Below are 22,984 nucleotides of genomic sequence, written 5' to 3' on the forward strand. Positions count from 1 at the left end.
TTCCACCTAGGCCACAAGTAAGTACACACACGCACAAAACTAATAGACCACATGTGAAAATCTCAAAATTTCCTTTGCACCCTCTCATACTATGCACAAAACCTCCAAATTGGCTTTAAGTGGATAATCCTTTTGAATAAGTGGCTTTAAGTCTCAAGAAAAGCTTCTGCTAGTTATTAAGTAATACAAGGTAATATTATATGGAATATTCCTATTTGGGATTGTATTACGGAATATATTCCAGAATGCCTACAACAATCCATTTAGGATTGTAGTATGACATATATTTTAAAATGGTTATATCAATATATAGGTGAAGAAAGTGTAGTGTCAGTCACATAATTAGATGAGAGGTATTTGTAAACCTAAAATGATATTTTATTTAGTTACGTTAATAATGACTCAAAATATAATTATAACTATAGTTACCTATAAATATGTACAACTCATGTAGAAAATGCTCTATTTTAACTTTGGATCACTAGAAATAGTGCCCTAAAATGATAAAATGATAGTGTACCGCATTTTAGAATGTACCAATTCACAATTCACCACCAAATACCATTAGGCAGCGCACTAGGACTGCAAAGAAATGCTTAAGAAGTTAGAACCAATTGTTTTGCTTTGGTCTTAAATGACTAGGATGAAATTCTTCGCTTGAGGGAATAGATGAACTGCCACAAAATAATCCAAAATTCTCAATTTTCAATTTCTCAAATTAACAATCTATAAAAGTGAGGGGTGATTAAAGAGAACACTGCCTGAAAAAAATTATTTGAATGAAGAATCCTATTGTAGTCGATGATATCAAACATATTGTGTCTGGAGGGGAGATTAAAGAGGACACAACCTGAAAATTTATGTTTATCATTTGAATGAAGAAGTCTTATTGTAGTCAATGATGTCAAACAAATATTTTGTCCACACAATTAAGATAACTAGAAAGAATTTATTGGCGACAAGAAGGGAAAACATACCTTAGGTGTCATGGGGTCTTCGTGACTTTTTTGCTTTCCTTGACATGCTGGTGCCTAGTACCACTTGCACCATCAGTTCTTTCAAGTCCAGCAAGACCGACAAAGCTGATTTTGCTGGTCTTTGAACTGCTATAACAACATGATGAGTTTCCCTCTGGCATAGGTTTTTTTCCAGATGAGAAAAAAGAATGGAGTTAAAATCACAATCATAAATCCATTATGTGTAAACATTAAAAAGAACACACACATCTGGAGATTATGCAGGCACAATCAGCTGAGCTTGCACTATTGCATATTGCAACAGATAGTAAAATTTGTCATTACATGAAACGGACCTAACTAATTTTGTTTTGGGACAATGGACCAAAAACTGATCATATAGAATTGTTACTTGGAAGGATCTTGTTGGATGGCAAACGCTTCCCCTGAGACATGTTTCTAGAAATCAAGTATAATTTCTAAACTTTTATGGCTACTACCACCATAATGCTTTGTGATGTCATTCAGAAGCAAATATTATTTTGTCTTTAGGCCATTTGAGATGGAAGCATTATTCAAAAGCAATAATTTGAGTTCTATTACTCTTCATTTTGTTTGCGATTAAAAGGGGTTCCATAAATATACATATATACATATATACGTATGCGTGCGTGCATGTGTATCCTTATCTTGTTATTACATCTATTATTCAATGATATCTTGCATCACAACTCAAGGATACATGAAAAAATAAAATATGGAATCGAGAGCTCTTGGAATATATGCTGGTTGCTCCTTTCTTTCTAGTTGAAAGCCCCTGCATCATAAAAGGTAAAACTTCAAACAACAAAGAAAAACTATGGAGGAAACGAAATGTAGAGATCCCACCCCTCTTCATAAGTTCAACAAAATATTAGAAGCATCTTCATGAAAAGAGACAGTAGGTATCTTAAGATCTCTTGGGGACAATTACCTTCAAAATCATTGAGTAGAATGTCAAGTGATGCATATATTGCTACCTTGGTCAAAGTTTGAGCAACATCCTCATACTGATCATGAATACTTCCGTCAAACTCTCAACACAAAACCCATTTTTGGAGTTGTCCTTTATCTTAAATAGCTACCATTATTACCGTAAATTAAGAAAAAACTAGTGAAACACACAAAGGCATTGACAGTTTTTTCTTGAAAAGAAAAAGGGAACATTGGTATGGATAGTAGGAAGATAGCAATGCCTAGAGGAAAATCTCAATCCATTCATCCGTTTTTTTTTTTTTTTTTAAGAAAGTTTTCTCAAGAAAAGAGCATTGGTAATTAGTCATCTGAAATCTCATGCTCCTAAACAAAAATCAGAGGGAACAAATGCTCATGACTACCTTTCAAAAAATTGTCAGTTGTCTCTTTTGATTAGCTTATGAAGGAACTTACTTTCTAAATTTTGGAGAACAGCATTTGAAAGATCCAAGGATCAAGTTTGTCAAGAAGTGTTGTATAAGAAGTAGTGTTATTATTGCAAAAAGTGTTTTCGTCAGGGCCATACAAAGGTTGTTTGTAGGTTGGGTGATTGTATCAAGGCGAAAACAATTAAGAAGAACGAGATGATGATTGAAGGGAAGAAAGAGGAGATCAAAGCTTAGAAGGAGGTGCGGAGAAAAGACAAGAGTTTAAAATAAGGTGTAAGTAAATTGGAAGTGGATCCTATTATTGTGTCTGAAAATAAGGAGATTGGAAATGAGGTAAAGTAAGTTTCGGATAAAGGAAAATAGGTTTTAGAGGAGGGTAGTCCTCACCTAGTCCTCATTGATGAGGGATTGCATGCGGGTGGGTCGAGCAATAATGCTCAGGCAATTGGGAAGAGCGAGATGGTACAAATTGAAGGCCAAAAAGAGTGTAACACATTGGTGATTGAAAAAAGGTAGTAGGGAGGAAAAGAAACTCCATAGGTGGTTGAAGATTGTGATGTGCATGAGTCGGGTGGAAAGCGCAGGGTTGAAGAGATACTTGGAAAGAATATGATGATAGAGAAAGGGGAGATTGTTGAACTTGCTTCAGACGTAAGAGATACAGGTTTGGATCTTGAATAGTTTCAGCTTGCTCATGAAAATGAGAGTAAAATACATGGTCTGGCCTCTGACAAAGGCTATGATTCATAAGGTAATTTTCTCAAGCCATGATTCCTTTGTTATAAGCTTCTAGTAATAAAGTGGGGCAATCCCAACGGGTTGTTACCCGTCATGTAAAACTTAATTTATGAGATAAAAATGATGGTGTGGAACATGCGAGGTATAGGCATGTCAAAGAAACGCTTAAAGAATTTGATTAGGAAGTATTCAATTTCAGTGTTGGTGATTTCGGAACCGTTCATGCAGGAGGACTCTATGGTTCGTTTCGCTCAATTTTTAGATTTCCCTAACTATTGTTTGAATGAATTAATGGGAGGGAAAGTATGGGTAATGTGGAATGAGCACGATGATTTTGAAATAGTGAGTATGTCGAATCAAATGATAGTGGTATGGGTGGTCTTAAATGGGACAAAAGTGCTTGCCACCTTTGTTTATGCGAAATGCTCCTTCTATGAGCATAGGGGTCTATGGAAAGATTTAGAAGCTCTTCAAGTAGGGTGTAATCCTTGGCTTATTGTGGGGGATTTTAACATTATTTGGGAGGATGGGGAACGAATTGGGGGGCAGCCTAGACCTTTGGCTACTATGGAGGAGTTTAATAATTGTTTAAACAATTGTCGCGTTGTTGATTTAAAATCTCATAGTGGGCATATGTCTTGGTTTAATGGGCATGTTTGCCGACTAGGAGATGAATGAAGCTTGACCGGGCTCTTGTGAATGTGTCCTTCATTAATCGTTTTCAAACCGCTAGGTTGGAATACTTGGCAAGGAAGACGTCGGACCACAAACCTATGTTGATACATTTCTCAAATCACTTAACAAGATATGGGCCTCCTCCTTTCAAGTATCAAAATATGTGGAGTTCACATGAGAATTTTTTTCCTTTTATTCATCAGATTTAGATGGATCCAATTCAGGTGTCAGGCATGTGTAAGTTGGTTGTTAAACTCAAAAAGGCTAAAGTTGCTTTAAAAAGGTGGAATGTAGAGGTCTTTGGTCAGGTGGACCTTAATATCAAGGAGTTAGAGAATCAAATGATAGATTTGGAGGAGTAGTTAAAAAGGGGATATAGTTAGGAGGTAGAGACAGACTTCCTAGTTACAAAATGTGAACTAGATTACCGAGAAAAAAGAGAGGAAACTCGTGTCTCCAACAAAATTCATGTGAAAGGATCTCTGAACATCATTAAGGTCCCTAATGCCAACACCCCCTTCATCTAGGGGCTTACAAACCTCTGACCAAGCATACAATTTCATTTTCGCCCTACCACTTCTCTCTCCCCAAAGAAAAGAAGAGCGAATGGAATTAATATTTTTTATCACCTCTAAAGGAACTGTGAGAACCGCTAGTGTATGAGTCGCCATGCATGATAAAACATGCCGAATAAGGATGAGATGACCTCCCTGAGACAATAACCTCATCTTCCAGCTCGACGCCTTATTTCAAATTTTTGAGACCAACGAATCAAGCAATCTAGTAGTAAGGCGACTAGAACTCAAAGGAGCTCCAAGGTATATTGTTGGAAAATTTCCTTCCGCAAAACCTGTCAAGCGTAATAGCTCCTTTCTTCTGGAAATGTTGATCTTGTTGGACAAAAAAAGAGTTGATTTCTCCTTGTTGATTAACTGGCCTGACCAACTTTTATACAAATCCAACGTCCTCAAAAGCATCTTCAAATATCTCATTTCCTCGTTAGCAAAAACAAGCAAGTCATTCGCATATAATAGATGAGAGATTAAAGGAACTCCCATCGGAAGATAAAAATTTCCAATCTTGCCTTCCTCAAAATTTCTTTTTAATAATCTAGAAAGAATTTCTTCCAACAAAAAAAATAAATAAGGGGATAGAGGATCACCTTGCCGAAGCCCTCGTTGAGACTTGAAGAAACCCTTATGCGTACCATTTATCATGATAAAAAACCATGGGGTCTTAACGCATTCGGCTATTAAGTTACACACATGACTAGAGAAGCCAAAACCCTCCAAGAACCAAATCAAAAATCCTTAGTCAACCCTATCATACGCCTTTGCCATATCCACTTTCAAAACTACATTTCCCCCTTTACTCTTTCTGTTGATTGAGTGAACCATTTCCTGCGCTAGAGTAATATTTTCAAAAATACTTCTACTCGGGAGAAAAGCCCCTTGCTCCGGAGAGATAATTCTATTCAAGCAACGGGTCAATCAACCTACAATAATTTTTGAAAAAATTTTGTATGCGACAGAACAAAGGCTAATTGGTTTGAACTTTTCAAAACTTCTTGAATCCTTCACTTAAGGGATAAGAACAAAATACGAAGATGTGAAAATTTTGGATAGAGGCGCTCCACTGAAAAATTCCTTGGCCGCTTCCAGTAAATCCTCTTTAACAAAATCCCAACAAGATTTGTAAAATCCGGAACCAAAACCATCAAGTCCTAGACTACTATCTTTTGGGATAGAATCAAGAGCTGTTTTTAGCTCCATTTTTGAAGGATCTCTGACTAAGTACTCATTTTCATCCTCAGATATCTCCCTAGAGATAAGGTGGCTCAAATTAGGTAATATTCTATTAGACTGTTTCGAGAGAAAACTTTGAAAATGCTTAACCACAACTTCATGGATCTCCTCAGGGGACACCAAAACTGTACCATCCTCTAAGACCATAGAATTAATGGTGTTCAACTATGTAAAGAGTTGGGATATCAGAATATTTGTATTGAAAGTGACTCGGAATTGGTGGTGGGTTGGATCACTTCTGATATTTGCTCTTCTTGGTACTTATGGGACTTTTAGGAATTGTTAGAGGAGGAGCTTCAAGGCCTTTAATTCTCTATAAAACACCAATTTAGAGAAGGTAATCAAGTGGCGGATTACTTGGCTCATCAAGGAGAGGGAGGCAACACAAGGAGATATTTTGTAGGTGATGTGCCGCCAAGTAAAATAAGAGGTCTAATTCGTATGGATAAGATGAGTATTCCAAACTTTCATTTTTAATTGGCGTTTGGTCCTCCTATGTTTTCCGCAAGTTTCTTATTTTGCAGGTTTTGTCTTCAGTTTGCAAGTATTTTGGTTTTTGTTTGTGTTTGTTTTGTTTTGATGAATATGGTTTTGTTTAGTTTGGTTTAGTTTGATTCTTGGGTTGTGTTCTGATAGGTTTGTTTTGGTCTTTGTTACTTGGGATGGTTTTGCTAGTTTATTTTGTAAATCTCTTGTGTCTTGTTTGTAACCACGGTTTTCCTCTGCCATAAGTGAGGGCTATCAATAAATTTGGGTTTTTTGTAAAAAGAAAAGGAAAAAAAAAAAAAACATCTGAAAGATCCAAGGAACAATTCCCTGGTGAACAATGGCTGAGTGAAACTTAAACATGACACTGGGTGGGTCTCATGTATGTTTTGTTCTAAGAAAATATTTCTTTAATTGGCATGTCACAATATAAAGAAAATTCATAGGAGTTAATTAACTCCATATTTTCGCCACGAAAATTGAAGAACATAATGGAATTAAAAAAATGGTAACTATAAAGCCATTTATTTGTTGTAAACTTCATATTAGATTTGATATGGGTTGAGTGTGAGTGCTTATTTGATCATCACGGCACATATTCAATTTATTTAAATTCAACCTCTCGATTTTTGTTTGTTCGGTTTAGATTTGCTTAAAGTTTTTTTATTTTATCTAGGTCTGTTTAGATTTGTCTCTTATTTAGCATTGTTTGGATTTGTTGTTCTGGTTTGGTTGGGTTTTTGTGTTGTTTTTTTGAGGGATTTTAATTTCATTATCTGTAATCTCTTAATGCTTCTCTTGTAACCACGGTATTCCTCCACCAAAAGTGAGGGCATATCAATAAAGATATTTAATTTTTTTTAAAAAAAAATCCAGTCCATCGACTTTAATCTAAAGGTTCAAACTAAATGGATCCAGTTGAGAATTGAAAGGCATACACACTACTATCATGCAAGAAAGTAACCTGAAAATTAATCTTCATTATCATTGAGAGCTTGGTATAGATGAAAAATCTGAGAATCACGATAAGTTATTATTGTTATTTTTTTAGTGACTTAGAACCTTGGGCGGCCGGGGGGGCCCACTTGGACTCTTACCTCCTTGCGAAACCAGGGGTGAACTGACCATGCCCACCACAGCCAGGAGTCCCCATAAATTAATAAGCATGCACTCAAAAGATAAAAAAAAAATATAAGCTCAAAAACAAAAGGCAGAGAGAAGAATATAGAAATCTGCAAGAATTGTTCACTGCTAGGATCAAAGGGGAATCCAATGCAAGGCCATTGGTCCAAGCACTAGTAAGGTCGTCTCTTCCTTTTCTTTGGCTGATTTTAATTACTATAAGTGAATCTTTAATGCTTTTAGAGTGAAGTGCTATTACGTACCTTCTAATAACCCATGGATATAATTTAAAGGTACTTTTCTATTGAAACCACACCCCCCCCCCCCCCCCCCCTGCCCCTTTGTTGGAGCTTATAGAGGCTTTTCTTTGATTGGAAGGATGACTCTGCATCATTTCTTTGATTGGGAAGGGTGACTGTATAATGGACCTTGCATATTAAAATTTTGATTTAGGTGTATTTATGAATATTGTAAGATTCTTTGTTTAGGCTAAAATGTGTATCAAGAGTATATTTTATACTTCTCTAGAAGTACTTATTGTCCAAGTTCTTATCATGAGTTTTTTTTTTCTTTTTCTTTTTTTCTTTTTTTTTCTTTTTTTCCTTTTGGGTTGTGAATACTTGTTCTACTTCCAATCATTTTGTCTTAGTGGATTGGCTATAGATGGTTAACAAAGTTTGTACGCTCTCACAAGAAATCCAACCTAAATAGCGTATTAAGCTTTTGTGCCCTTGAACGAGATCAAGTGGGATTGAAAGCAAGAATGCAACATTTTAAGAATTGACATGAAAATGTTTCTAAACCATCCTGAAAATTCAGACATGAGACTTCCAAGTTGTAGCATGAATGAGCTACTCATTATTATGTAGCCTTGGCCCAGTGAAAAGAAAAGATTTGCATATTACTATATAATTTCTAACTAGTATGGAGCTTTCATTTATAAAAAAAAAACGGACTCTATTTCTTCTTTAGAACTCATAGAGTTTCATGTACTATGTCTTATTAACCAAATTGCTCGCAGTTCCAAATCTACAGCTCATTGAAGGGAATGGTTAACAATTAAGTCAAATTTACAGATCAATTTTGAAAATTTTTTAAAAATTTTCTGAATTTGGACAAATTAATTGTTTTGTTCCTAATCACACAAAATTTGAAGGATCATTTTCTTAAGCCAAAAACTGCATCATTTTTGCTCCTGGTTTTCTCTGATTGAGGGAGGGGAGGTCCGTTGTGGAAACTCATTATAATTGTTGGAATCACAAAATAAATATTACAGTTGAGTTAGCTACTGTTCAAACGGCTTCAAATTGCTTCTATAGATATATTATTGCTCACCCAATAACTGCAATAGGTTCCAGGACCTCTTCAACGACTCTGTTGCTTTGGTTCCATATCTCATTTTTCTGTCCGGAGATAGTGAATGGTTCTGCAGATAATTTTCTGTACAATTTTTAATGAGACTAGGTCATAACACAAGCAGTCGTGTGACTTCTCTCTTTTTATATTGTTAATAAAATTCAATTTCTCCATTGCCCAAAAAATTCAAAGATTGGGTGTTGAACAAATCCATTATGGTCAAATACTTCATAGACAACACCAAACACTTCACTTAAAGTAAAACTAAAGCTTGTGCAGATTTTCATTGCAGAAAAAATCTTTGAAAACCAAGCAAAGCGGTATTTATAGCATCTGGTGGTGAGGTACTAGGAATTGAGGTGATCAGTGAATGGAAATCTATGCTCCATCTCATGAAATTTTTTCTTTAATTGACATGCCATAATCTAAAGAAATCTTGTGAGGTGAAGTAATTTATTCTCAAAATATGTACCGTATCTCAAGTTACAACAATAAGGCTTGTAACTATTATCGTGCAAGAAATCCACTTCAAAAATGTAATCTTCATTATCAATGAGTTTTGAACAGATGAAAGATATCATATAGTCCCACATATTAAAAAGTAATCAGCAATGCACTCGAAGCACCAAAGCAAATATTAAGGGGAAAAGAAAGACAAAGAAGGAATAGAAGAAGAAATTGAATGTTGAAATCTACATAAACTATACATTGCTTGGACCCAAGTGGGATCCCATGCAAGGCCATTGTGGAAGTACAAACAAATCTCTTCGGATGATTTGAACACTTCTGCCAGTGACTTAATAATGCTCTTGGTATATTGCCCCAAATTCTGCTCTCCATGCCTGGTCATCATCTGCTGTTGAGATTGTGTTGTTGTGTACCGTGTCAGAATCCTCCCGATATAGCGGTGGTAATGCAGATTCTGGCAACCGGCTCTCTGCAAGGTACTGTTTCATGGTGATCATCTCCATCTTGTGTTTTCTCTTCATTTTCTCTATTTGCTTCTTCAGCTTCTCATTCTCTTGCTGACCCTTCATAAAATTCTCCTGCATTGTTTGAAGTCATGGGGGAAAAAAGTGAAACAACTTGTGCAAGTAAAGAAGAAAAAAATATAACAAGACAAGGGCAAACATATGTTACCTCTGCAATTGATGATGCTTCCTCGGCTTCCCTCAGCCTTACGAGAAGTTCTCCAGCAGCATGAACAGCTTCTGCAGTGTCTTTGAGTTGAATTCTAAGACTCTTGTTCTCCCTCTTCAAGTGTGCCCTCTCCCTCTCCCTCTCTACTCTTAGGGCTGAAAGCTCTGAAGTTAGAGCCTTTGCAAAACGAGATCCATTTCCTTTAGCCCCTGCCTTTGCAGCTGCCCTCTTCACCTCAGCTATTCCTTCCATCATCAACCAATGGTTTTCAAGCAAGTCATTATGCTTCTCCTGTAGTTCAGCATAGTGTTCAACCATTCTGGCATGCCCAAGAACTGATCTTTGGAGTGCATCATCCAACTCTTCACTGCACTTCTTCTCTGATCTCAACTCCATCTCCACCTTCTCTGCATGCCGACGATGGGATTCTAAATCAACTCTAAGTTCATCTGTCAAAGAAATCCAATCGCTCTCCATTTCTGTCCACCTCTGCCTTTCTCTCTCCAGCTCTTCATTATTGGTATGAGAATCTAACCTACTTGCACACAAATGGATGGACTGTGACATTAAAGAAGATCGTAGTTTCTCAGTGGACTTGTTGGGAAATGCATCAGTATATGACTGCAACTTGCTCCTTAAAGTTCGGATTTCTTTAAGAAGTGCTTCTCTCTCATTAATATCAAAGGATGTGCTCCTGTAATCATAATCTACCCCTTCCAGGACTTCCTTTATTTCAAATTTTTCCGTTATCATCTCTGGTTGATTCTCATCATAATTGCATCCCAATAGCTGAAAAAAAAAAATGTTACGGATAAGAACAAAAGGTAGTCAAAAACAGCACATATATGATGCACAAGATCTGGGAATGCAAAGAAAAACCTTGGTTTCATTCTTCAATGAATGATATTCTTCATTTTGGAGCCCCTCAACTGGTATGATTTCTTTTTTTGAAGGTTCAAGAAGAAGAGAATCACTTATTTGACCCTGTTCCGAAATAAAAGTATGTTCTCTCTCATTTCTGTATCGCTGTACCTGCAGGATTTTAGACTTTAACAAGTGAAAAAAAAAATCACAAACACTCGGTAGTTAAGAAAGCACAAACGATTGAATAGAAATTGTCACCAGACGATTTAGCTCCTCAATTTTAGCTGCTTGCTCAGCACAAACAGTTTCAAGCTCCCTCTCTCTGTTGATGGCTTCTGCCAAATTTCTTCTCGCACCCTGATTACAGAAGCATAAGAACAAAAAATTTTAACAAAACAAATGTATTTACAATATATGCTTGTTAGTGGGTTAACTAATTTGACATATACCTTAGGCAGTTGATCTATTGATGCATTAGGATTCTGAGATTTTTCTTCTGAAACAATCCACGTTTTCAAGCTATCCTCTACTTCAGCAGTACCATTAAATCCTCTTTGTTGGCAAGATGCGCACAGGAAAGAAGCAGATGGTTGATCAGGCCCTTCTTGCAATAATGTCTGGATGGAAGCATTGGGTTTGTCAACTTCTGAGCATGGTTTAAATGTCAAGTTTTCAAAGGAGAAGGCAACTGAAGATTTATTTGATGTAGACTGCTGTTGGTGATAGTCAATAATCTGTAAGCCTCTCTGAAGACTAGCAGCCAAAGACTCAGTGGGGCCTGGAAATATCTTGCTTGACCGCAGTGATCGAATGTGATCACATTGTTTTATTGAACTCTGTATATCAAGCTTGGAACTCTCCAAAACATTATTCTGGCTTGCCAAAAAATTCGATGAGAGGACTGTGCTTTTCCTTTGGGCATTGCTAAATTTAGGAGACTCAGACAATGTTGGATCTTGGAGGACTGCGGCCTGCTGGCATGAACTTGACTCATTGGTGGCAATGGTGAGGCTCCTAACAGAAGCAACATCTTCCTCATGTGTGAGTTTTTTACCTGGATTTTCTGTATTGACTTCTTCAGTTTCACTTTCTTCTATACAGCTTATCTCATGCTCACTCATGTCTGCCTCAGAACTTTCTTCTACAGAATGAAACTTGAAGCTATTTCTCTTGTCAGACAGATTACTTGGGTTCTCTTTGCTTGAACTCTGCAAGTTATCTAGCTGCATGTGTAGTTCCCTTACATCGCATTCATCAACAGGAACTACTTCCTCCGAATCATTATCAAAGCGGGGAAGGATCAAGGAGCGATTCAGGCTCACTCTTAATTGATTTAAGCTTTTGCGTACATTTCGTCCCTTGAAATATCCATTACTCCCAACTGAGTTGCATGTGCTTGACTTTGCTCTGATAAGTTCTTCCTGCAACCACCAATACACATTTCATCAAATCCCAGTTCAGTTTGACATCAACCTGTGAAGAAACAGAAAGTAGCATATTACTCCTGCAGGACCACTTAATACCTTCAACTGGCGAATCTGATCACTTAGATCGTTAACATCATCCTCAGTTATTTCATTAATTACTGGCTCATTATGTATGGATTTTGCACGCTGTCCAAATCTGAGTGTGCTCAATGTTTCACCAGTACTTCTGCATTCAATTACAGCAACAATTATTTCCACCGTGTGTTTGGGGGGGGAGGGGGGGGGGGGGGGAGGGGAGTGATGCTTTGAAACAAATGACAAGCAAAACATTCTGTTTAGAAACTTTCTCCATGTAAAAACTAAAAGACTTGGCTATTCAGTAAATGGGTCAAGTTGTTAAAATAAAATTAAAAAAAAATAATCATGTATTTTCCAGCATTGCACTACATGTGACATTTACTGTTAACAAAACTTAATATCCCAAGGTTCACATCATGATCAGTGAATTTTTTACAAATAAAATTCTTAAAGCTTGATATGCATAGTTGGCCTGCAACTTAATAGCTTTAGTTTTTAGGTAAAATGGTAATCTAACAATGTATCAGAGCTGGTTACTGGAAGGTTCTAGGTTCTAGTCTTGTTGCCCATGTTTATTGTTTGGTGTTTAAAAATTTATTTTACTCCCTGTAATGGGTGCTATGTATCGTGTATTTATCTCCCGTGTGCTGTCGGGCTGCACATGTGGGGGAGTGTTAAAACTTGATACACATTGTTGACTCACAATCTAATAGTTTAAACTTTTAGGTAAGGTGAAAATAAAAGAATTATGCAGTCAAATACCTGTTATCTGAAGATATGGCACATATAACTGTGAGCTTGGCATTCCCACCCAGTGATTCTCGCAGTAAATGTGTTAAACAGGAATTTTTGTATGGAACATCTTCGGGCGTCCCATACTGGGTCCCTTTCGCCAGAATATTCACCAAGTGCCTGCATTGACAAAGCGCAACAATATTTACAGAGAAGCCATATCTCCACTCAACCACAGCTTTCTACTTCTAAGCCTAAAAAAGATTTCTGTTAATTATTAAAAGAGCAATATGATGAGGTAATGCCCACCTAGAATGTGGAACATTCCCATTTACTGTTGTTGTATGGCATGACCTCTAAAATTCATATGCTAAGTGCACTTATATTAATATACAAGTGAAGAATGTGTAGTGTCGCATACTTATGAGAGGATGTTCAGGCATTCAAAAGAGAACTGTACCACAAAATCCTTCATTCTTACTACTAAATGTGTACTTCTCATGTGGAAAACATTCCATTGAAAATTCTGAGCACTAGATTCAGTGTTCTTAAACGGCATTGCACTACATTTTAGAATGTCAATATCAGTTTGCAATTCAACAAGGTACTTATTGAGAGGTAAGTGTAGAAGTCCACCACCAATTTGTGGACCCCACATCAAAAGAATAATAAGAAAAAAAAAAGATTGAAGGGGGTGTCAATTGTTATCACTACCGTACCACATAGTACTACAACTGTATTGCACAATACTACTATAGTACTCATATTTTATTATAAATAGATTCATCCCATCTCATTTCAATCATCCCAAAACTTAGAATTCCTTGAATTTTGAAGGCTTGTTAGCCAATTTTGTATTTGAGTGTAGAGAGAGAATTTGAGAGTTTTTTCTTTTGTATTGTTGTATACTCCTCATTTAAATTAGTGAATTACTTCTAGCTAATCCATAGTTTTTCTCCGCAAATTGGAGAGTTTTCCACACAAAATGCTCAGTGTTGTATTTGCGTGGCTTTTTCTTCATTACCTTTTCTCTATATAAATTCGATCTTGAATTGGGTATAAAATAAGTGGTATCAGATAAAGCTGAATTTGTATATGCTACTATTCACGTATACGGTACTGTTCAACCACACTCCCAACAATTGGTATCAGAACCATATACTTGATTTGGAGAAAGATGGCAAGTAAAAGCGATTCAAGAGCTACAACCGTTGCAGTTTCAAACACAAAGTTTGAAGTCGAAAATTTTGATGGAAATAATAGCTTTGGAATATGGAAATGTGAAGTTATGGATGTCCTTAATCAACAAGGACTAGACATACGTTGGAAGGTAAACCCCGATGACATGAAGGAGGTAGACTAGAAGCAACTGAATCGAATAGCTTGTGGGACGATCTGGCTGTTCCTCGCAAAAGATGTCAAGTACAATGTCATGAGAGAAAACATAGCCAAGACACTATAGCAGAAGTTGGAAGACAAATACATGATAAAGAACATCCAAAATAGGCTGCATTTGAAAAAGAAACTCTTTCTATTCCAATACAAGGAAGGTACATCTATGATCGATAATTTGAATGTTATGAACAAACTTGCAGGCTGATTTGTTAACTTTAGATGAAGAAATTAAAGATGAAGATAAAGCTATTGTTTTGCTAAACTCCTTGCCCGATCCTTATGAGCATTTTTTAACAACCATAATGTATGGGAAAGATACTCTTTTCTTTTTAAAGGACGTATGGGAAAGATGCATCGATGAATCATAAAGTCCGTAAAAAAAGCTAAAAAGTTGAAAGTAGTGCAACGGAAGCTATGTGGTACAGGGAGGTCCAAAAGCTGCATAACATCCAAAAGGAACAACTCTCGCTCCAAATTGAGAGTAGTTTTTTTGAATGGAATAAGATCCCTTGCTAAAGATGAATGCAGATTTAGTCACAACAAAGGCCATTGGAAGAAGGGCTGCCCTAAATTGAAGCACAAGGAGAAGCAGAATGCGAGCACCAGCACAAGTGCTAATGTAGCTAATGAATCTAATAAGGATATAAACATAGCACTTATCTCCACAACAAAATGTCAACCTGATGAATGGATCCTAGATTCAGGATACACCCATCATATGATGTACAATAAAAGCTATTTCACTAGACTTGAAATAGTAGATGGTGGAAAAGTACTCATGGGAGATGACCGTCCATGCCAAAAGAAAGGAGTTGGTACTATTTAGTTGGAGCTGCATAATGGAACAACTCTAAAGCTGACAAATGTCTCGTATGTACCTGATTTGAAAAAGAATTTGATTTCAATAGGTTATTTAGATTCCAAAGGATTCAAAATCACCATTGAAAATGGGGTTATGAAGGTGATAAAAGGTGTTGTTGTTGTTCTAAAGGGCACAAGGAGAAATAACCTATATTTTTTGCAAGGACACGTGATTGTAGGTGGAGCCAACATTGCTATGAAAAAATCAGAAGGAGACACTTCTGATACTACAAGGCTTTGGCACATGCGATGTGACTTGGACATGCTATGCAAGGGTTGGCAGAACAAGGCTTGTTGAAAGGTGCCAAAACTTGTAAATTAGAATTTTGTGAACATTGTGTACTTGGAAAAAAAAACAAGAGTGAAGTTTGGTACTGCTGTCTGCCAAAAAAAAGGCAATCTTGACTATGTACATACTGATGTGTGGGGTCCCACTAAGACTCCATCATTAGGCAGCAAACATTGGTTCTTCACTTTGGGTGTATACCATGAAGCATAAAGATGAAGTTCTGAACGTGTTCTTAGCTTGGAAGAAGATGTTTGAAAACCAGAAGGAAGAAAGATCAAGTGTCTACAATCAGACAAATGGTCGAGAATACAAGTCTGATCTGTTTTAGAAGTTTTGCAAAGATGAAGGAATCAGGAGGCATTTCACCGTGAAGGGAACTCCATAATAGTATGGCATAGTAGAAAGAATGAATCACACTTTGCTGGAAAATGTGAGATGCATGCTATCCAATGCTGGATTAGGTAAGGCATTTTAAGTGGAAGCTGTTACATGCGCCAACTATATCATCAACAGACTACCATCCACAATATTTGAAGGAAAAACACCCATTGAGGTATGGATTGGAAAACCTACTACTGATTATGATTCCTTATATATTTTTGATTGTCCATCTTATTACCATGTAACTGACAGTAAGCTTGATCCCCAAGCAAAATAAGCTATTTTTTCTTGGCTTTAGCAGTGTGAAAGGTTACAGGTTGTGGAGTCAAGAAGTGAAAAAGGTGATATTTAGTAGGGATGTCATTTTTTACAAAATTCAAATGCTCAGGAAACGAAAAGAAGATGCACCCATGGAAAATTCTAACAAAGGTAATTTGCAAGATGTAGAAATCGGAAAGGCCATTATAAGACCTCAATCTGAATATACTTCTCCAGTCACAGAAGAAAATGATGAAGGAGATGATGAAGAGGAGGAACCAATAGAAGAGCCACAACAGCAAGAAGAGTCTATTGCAACCAAGCGACCAAGAAGAGAGATTAAGAAGCTAGTGTGGTATACAGACATGGTTGTGTATGCCCTGCCTATAGTTGAAGATGATATTCCTTCCACATATAAAGAAGTTGCATGTTCTAAAAATGTGAATGAAATAAAGCCATGAATAAAGAAATGCAATATCTTTAGAAGAATGATACTTGGGAAGCTTGTAAAGTCGCCCAAAGGAAAGAAAGAAATTGGTTGCAAATGGGTCCTTGCCAAGAAGGAAAATCCAAGTAAGAAAGAGAAAGTCAGATTTAAGGCTCAGTTAGTGGCAAAAGGATATAATGAAGTTTTCTCTCCAGTAGGAATATTCGAATTTTTCTATCCATGGTAGCTCAATTCGATTTGAATTTGGTTCAACTTGATGTTAAGACAGCTTTCTTACATGGAGATCTTGAAGAAGAAATTTATATGACGCAACCAAATGGCCTCAAGACAAAAGGCAAAGAAGACTAAGTGTGCAAGTTGAAAAGGTTCCAAGGCAATGTCACGGTCCGACTATTTTCACACCGTTGTGAAGGGCCGTGCGGCGATAGCTAAAGCACCCTTGCTTAACTAACCAGCCTATCGTTTACCAACATTCATCCACGAAGCACTTTCATTAACATTCATTCAGATAGCAGCGGAAATAATAATCAATTCATGAAAGCCGTGGCAACCAAGCAGTAAACATTGAAGCAAATGTAATTCATTAACAAATCCTCCGTTGACATGTTGTACTTAGCGAGGGAGGCAAGTAGACTAAGCACGTTGACAATTGCAAGTGAGTTTTACAATGACTGATGAACACTCACCCTCCCCTAAAGAGGTTTTTATGTAATTATCATTCTGGCACTAGGAAACATCAAAGTGACCGAGGAGTCATACTGCCTTATTTGGCTTACAAAGACTCTACTAGCAGAAAATAACCCTACACTAGTATTTACATGATGGAAACCCATCCCAAGCACACGAGATAAGCGGTCACAGGCAAGCATAATGCCCTGAACAAGCTTAGCTCGTGACACAATGGTACAAGAAGTTTGATCAATTTATGAAAGACCATGGCTACATAAGAAGCCAATATGATTATTGTGTTTATCTTCGAAAATTGAATGGTGGTTCTTTCATATATTTGCTCTTGAATGTTGATGACATGTTGATTGCAGCTAAAAGTACAAAGGAGATTAAAGACCAAATTGAAGATGAAATTTGAGATGAAAAATCTCAGTGAAGCAAAGAAAATTCTTGGAATGGAAATCAATCGTGACAAGGAAAAGGGTGTTGTGTGCTTAACCCATAAGCAATATTTGAAGAAGGTACTACAACAATTTGGCATGAAAGAAAATACAAAAGTAGTAAGTATTCTTCTAGCTCTCCATTTTAAACTCAAAGCAAAGTTGTCTCCAAGCACTACTAAAAAAAGAAGAGATGCAGAACAAATACCATATGCTAGTTTGGTGGGAAATCTCATGTATTTGATGGTATGTACTAGACCTGATATTTCTCAAGTTGTTGGTGTAATTAGTAGATATATACATAATCTAGGTAAAAAGCATTAGGAAGCAGCTAAGTGGGTTTTGAGGTATCTTAAAGGTACCATGAATATTGGTTTGAAATTTGAAAAAGATCCTAGTAGTTTAGATAACTTTCTTGTGGGATATGTAGATTCAGATTATGCAGGTGATCTGGATAATAGAAGATCTACTACAAGATTTTGTTTACTTTGGCAAAGGGACAAGTCAGATAGAGGTCTACTTTGCAACCCACAATTGCATTATCTACTACAAAAGCATAATATATGGCAGTTGGAGATGCTATAAAAGAAGCCATTTGGATTCATGGTTTGATTGCAGAATTGGGAATTCACTAAGGAAAGGTGATGGTGTGCTGTGATAATCAAAGTGCTATCCATTTAGCAAAAAATCAGGTTTATCATGCTAGAACTAAGCACATTGATGTTAGGTATCACTTTTTTCGTGATATAATGAATAATGGACAATTTTGACTCGAAGAAATAGACACGCAGGAGAATCCCACCAATATGTTGACCAAGGTAGTAAATGGAACTAAGTTCAACCATTGCTTGAACTTAGCCAATATTGTAAATGTTTGAAAAAGAATGAAGAGCAGCGAGAGGCTTGACCTAGAGGGGGAGAAACACAAAAGTTAGAATTTTTGAAAGGAAATCTTAAAGTTTAGAAACATTCCCAAATTGGTAGTGAGGGGGAAATTTGTGAGGTAAGTGTAGAAGTCCACCACCAATTTGTGGGCTCCACATCAAAAGAATAATAAGAAGAAAAAAAAGAGAGATTGAAGGGGTGACAGTTGTTATTACTACGGTACCGCATAGAACTACTACTATACCGCACAATTCTATCCCTAACCGCATATAGTACTACTACTGTACTGCATAGTACTATTACGATACTGCACAGTACTACTTCATCCCATCTCAATTTCAGTCATCCCAAAACTTAGAATTCTTTGTTTTTTGAAGGCTTAGCCAATTTTGTATTTGAGTGTGGAGAGAATTTGAGAGTTTTTTCTTTTGTATTGTTGTATTCTCCTCATTTGAATTAGTGAATTACTTCTAGCTACTCCATGGTTTTTCTCTCCAAATTGGAGAGTTTTCCACGTAAAATTATCAGTGTTGTATTTGTGTGGCTTGTTCTTCATTACCTTTTTTCTATATCAATTCGATCTTGAATTGGGTATAAAATAAGTGGTATTAGATAAAGCCGAAATTTGTATACGTTACTACTCATGTATACGGATATTGTTCAACCACACTCCCAACACTTATGTTTCTTGGTAACTATGCCAAGATCATTAAGCAGTACACAAAGATCACAAAGAAATGTAGAACCAAATTGTTTTTTTTTTTTGCTTTTTAAGGACTGAGATGAAATTCTTTGCTGAAGGAAATAGATGAATTACCATTATACCATAAATTCCTACTTTTCAATTTTTAAAAATTGATAATCTATTAAAAAGAGGGAAGATGAATAGAGGACTTTGCCTGAAAAATTATGTTTATCAATTGAATGGAGTGGTCTTATTGTAGTCAATAATATCAAACAAATTTAATGGAGAGGTTTTTCTTTATGGATATGAGGGAAACCATGGTTTTAAATCTTAGAGAATTTTGTGGACAAGATAATCAAAAGGAATATATTGGAAACAAGAGAAGAAAACATACCCCAGCTGTGATAGTGTCTTCTTGACATTTTTGCTTTCCTTTGCATGCTGCCTGCTTGCATCATCAAATCTATTTCTCTCTAGTCCAGCAAGATCAACAAGGTTGATTCTGCTGGTCTTTGAACTACTAAAACAATTTGATGAGTTCCCCTGTAGCATAGGTTTTGCCAGTGAGAAAAACTGTGCACACACTGACAAAGAGAAGGATAACAAACTTCCAGGCAAGGTCATCTAAACAAAAGCACAAACTATACAATTGAGCATAGACATATTTGGATCTTATGCATGTACAGTCAATCCAAGCTACCACTAACTACATATGGCAACAGAAAATAGTGAAATATGTAATTAACCAAAATGCACCAAACTATTTTGGCTTTGGAATAGTGCAATAGAAAGTAATATAGAGTTGTTACTTGGAAGGATTCATATGGATGGACAATGCTTCCTCTAAATTTACAAATTTTTATGGGCACCACCAAAGATGCTGTATGAAGTAATTGAAAAACTAGTATCAATTTGTTTCTAGGCCATTTGAAGGGAAGTATTTTTTTCCTCAAGATCCCAAATGATTCAGCACCAAAAAAAGTTTCATAAAAAAAAAAAATTTTATGTGTGAGTGTGAGATATCCTGATCTAGTTAGTAGCTTTATTATTCAACAATACCTTGCACCAAGACTCAATGACAAAAGAAAAAACAATATGGGATCGAGAGCTCTTGGAATTTATGCTGGTCGCTCCAACCTTTCTGCTTGAAAGCCCCTGCATCAAGAAAAATTCAAACTTCAAGCAAGATAGAAAAACTATGAAGGAAATGAAAAGCAGATGTCACATCTCATCTTTATAAATTCAACAAAATACGAGAAGCATGCTTATGAAAAAATACTATGTCTGAAATTCTCTAGTAGATAGCACCTAAAAATACCATTGAAAAGAATGTCAAATGATGCACGTCTATTGCCTACCTTGATCAAAATTTGTGTAACATCTTCATAGCTGGTCACATATTCTTCCGTCAAATTCTCAACATAAAACCCATTTTTGGCATCATCCTTTATCTGGAACGATTGATCAAAGCCATTATTATCATAAACTGCACAAAGCAGCATTTTTTAAGAGGAACATTGTATGGAACCTATAGATATTGAAATGAAAGCAATACCTCAAGGTTCCGCTGTGTTGGATCAAGTAAGTCCCCAATTTGTTCGTTGTATATCTATGGCAATGAATAAGTGTTACATAATCCCATATAACATCCAAAGCAACTTTAAGCTACTTCAAGATCTAGTATTCCCAAAAGGATCAAATTTATTAAAAATGGAATACCTCAAGAAAAGAACAACGACACTGATAATTTGTCAGTTTCCCTTCTGAATTCTCTTGCTCCTGAACAAAACATCCAAAACAAATGCTCATGACCACCTTTCAGAAAACTATCAATTTTTCCTTCTGATAAAATTATTGAAAGAACCTACTCTCTGAATTTCAGAAAACAGCATCTGAAAGATTCGGGGAACAATGCCCTGGTGACCATTGGCTGAGTGACCCTCAAGCATGGCGCTAGGTGGCCCCCACATCGTGTAAGTCTTTCCGCTACCAGTCTAATGAATTTAACAAATTTAGTTCATTCATTGCACACAATCTACCAAATTAAAATAGCCAGCAACCTTTTTGGCAAAAATACAACACCCCACTATGAGTACTTCACCTGGCCATATGACAAGATTGAAGTGTTGAAACCGGCTAATGCGTTTTTAACCAATGGTGCGCCAACTAACTGAAATATATTATCCTGGAAGGAGAAAACAAATAGCTTATAAATGAAATTTTCCATTATAATCTGTTTTATTTCCGGGAGTATTGGAAAAAAGAAAAACAAAAGAAAATTTTGGAGCATATTGTATTCCGGCCCTATTGATTTGAAAAATGAAAAACAGAATTGTAGTAGCTCAATTAAGTGGAGAATTTGTTTGTCAGAGTCCCAAAATGACAAACCTAAAACCTATACGTCAAATTTGTTTCCCATTTCTACGTTTTCTCAGCAACCGGACAGAGCAATAGTCTACATAATTTGAAAATGCAAATGCAAATTATTATCCACATAAAACTGAGCTGCAAACCTGAGTCGAATTTGAATCAAAAACTGAATCAAAGCTAAATTTTCGGTCCCCAACCAACAACACATCAGAAGAAGCCTTCATCGCAATCCGACCTCCCTCGCTCTCACGATCATTTGGAGGTCTAATCCTTACCACAACCTATCAATAACACTCAAACATCACGCACACTGAAATTAACTTCGAAACCGTACAAAATTCAAAAAAATTATTCAAGATCTAGCACTGATCGAGACCAATTACCTTGACCGGAGGATCAGTAGGTGGCGACACCTCCAATCGGCCGTCCGTTTTCGCTGTCTCGCTGACAGCATTCAACATTTCAGGGGGCGATTTTTTCGAAATTGAAGTGGAAAGGCCGATTTTCGCATCTGGAATGTTCGGATCGATCGGTGGAGTGTTTTCGGTGTCGGATATCGACTGCGCGCGGACTGAGTTTGATTTACTCTTGTACTTTTTGGGAAGGAGATTACGTAACGAAGAGGCCGAAATGCTTCCCATGAATCGATTCTCAGAGATCTCTGTGTTTGATTTCATCTTGAGAGAGAGAAGAGAGAGTTCAAAACTTCAAAAGCAGTAATGGTGAGGAGAGGGAAGAAAGAGTGAGAGGGGCGACCGTTGAGCAATGAATTGTTTGCATGCGGTGCTAGGGTTTTAAATTTGAAATTCAGAAAAGGCAAAAAAAAAAAGTTAGAAATGTTTAAACTTCAGTTCGAATGACTAATATACCCTTGCCGTGAAACGTCGTTGTGTTGGCTCAGTCCTTTCAACATAAAATGGGCTTCGGAATCGAAAGGCCCGGCCCTAAAATAAATTGCCCAATATCGATTTAAGCATTTTGTAGAGTAAAACTTCCATTCCATTTACTCGTGATAAAGTAAAACTGATTCGAGACTATTAAAGATTTATAAGAAATAATTCCTCCACATAAAATTTGAAGCTTGCCAATTCTAATATTTTATTTTTACAGTTAACACTTACGTTCACATAAGTGAGGAACATTGTTTAATACGAGTCTCACGTAACTTTAGTGAGTTCAAATATTAATACAATGTCTAGTAATTAATGAATTCTAAATCTCTTATCCTCATGTTTGGAGAGCCTTGAATTTAAATTTCTATCCTAATCTAAATATAAGGTTCGAAATTCATGCTCCCATACGCAACCTATAACTATTTCTCGAAGAAAACTACTGCAGAATTAATGTGGCAATCGAAGATGGATAAAAAATTTTCCGAGATCACAAAATTTTGAACTCTAATTTAAATTAATATTAAAGCACAATTTCACGGTGAGAAAATTTTAGATTAAACTCCTCATAACATTACATTTCAGACAATTAGTTAAATTTTTTATTTTAAATAATTTTAAAAAACAATTA

The 22,984-nt window shown here is 36.4% G+C and overlaps 1 protein-coding gene across 1 annotated transcript; it reads right to left on the reverse strand.

The window, feature by feature from the left end:
• Nucleotides 1–9,068: 9,068 nt before the first annotated feature.
• Nucleotides 9,069–22,230, reverse strand: LOC131156516 (kinesin-like protein KIN-12F). Its single transcript, XM_058110256.1, has 16 exons — nucleotides 21,847–22,230; nucleotides 21,607–21,744; nucleotides 21,195–21,278; nucleotides 20,962–21,087; nucleotides 20,813–20,872; nucleotides 20,649–20,702; nucleotides 20,452–20,544; nucleotides 20,153–20,248; nucleotides 19,488–19,636; nucleotides 12,813–12,962; nucleotides 12,069–12,198; nucleotides 10,995–11,966; nucleotides 10,804–10,902; nucleotides 10,561–10,713; nucleotides 9,682–10,470; nucleotides 9,069–9,587 (listed from the first exon to the last, which is right to left on the reverse strand). Exons 1-16 carry the CDS (start codon nucleotides 22,138–22,140, stop codon nucleotides 9,339–9,341), a joined length of 3,636 nt encoding a protein of 1,211 aa, XP_057966239.1. The 5' UTR covers nucleotides 22,141–22,230; the 3' UTR covers nucleotides 9,069–9,338.
• Nucleotides 22,231–22,984: the final 754 nt, after the last annotated feature.

Source organism: Malania oleifera, chromosome 1 (assembly GCF_029873635.1).
Source record: "Malania oleifera isolate guangnan ecotype guangnan chromosome 1, ASM2987363v1, whole genome shotgun sequence".
In the NCBI taxonomy this organism is placed as follows: Eukaryota; Viridiplantae; Streptophyta; class Magnoliopsida; order Santalales; family Ximeniaceae; genus Malania; species Malania oleifera.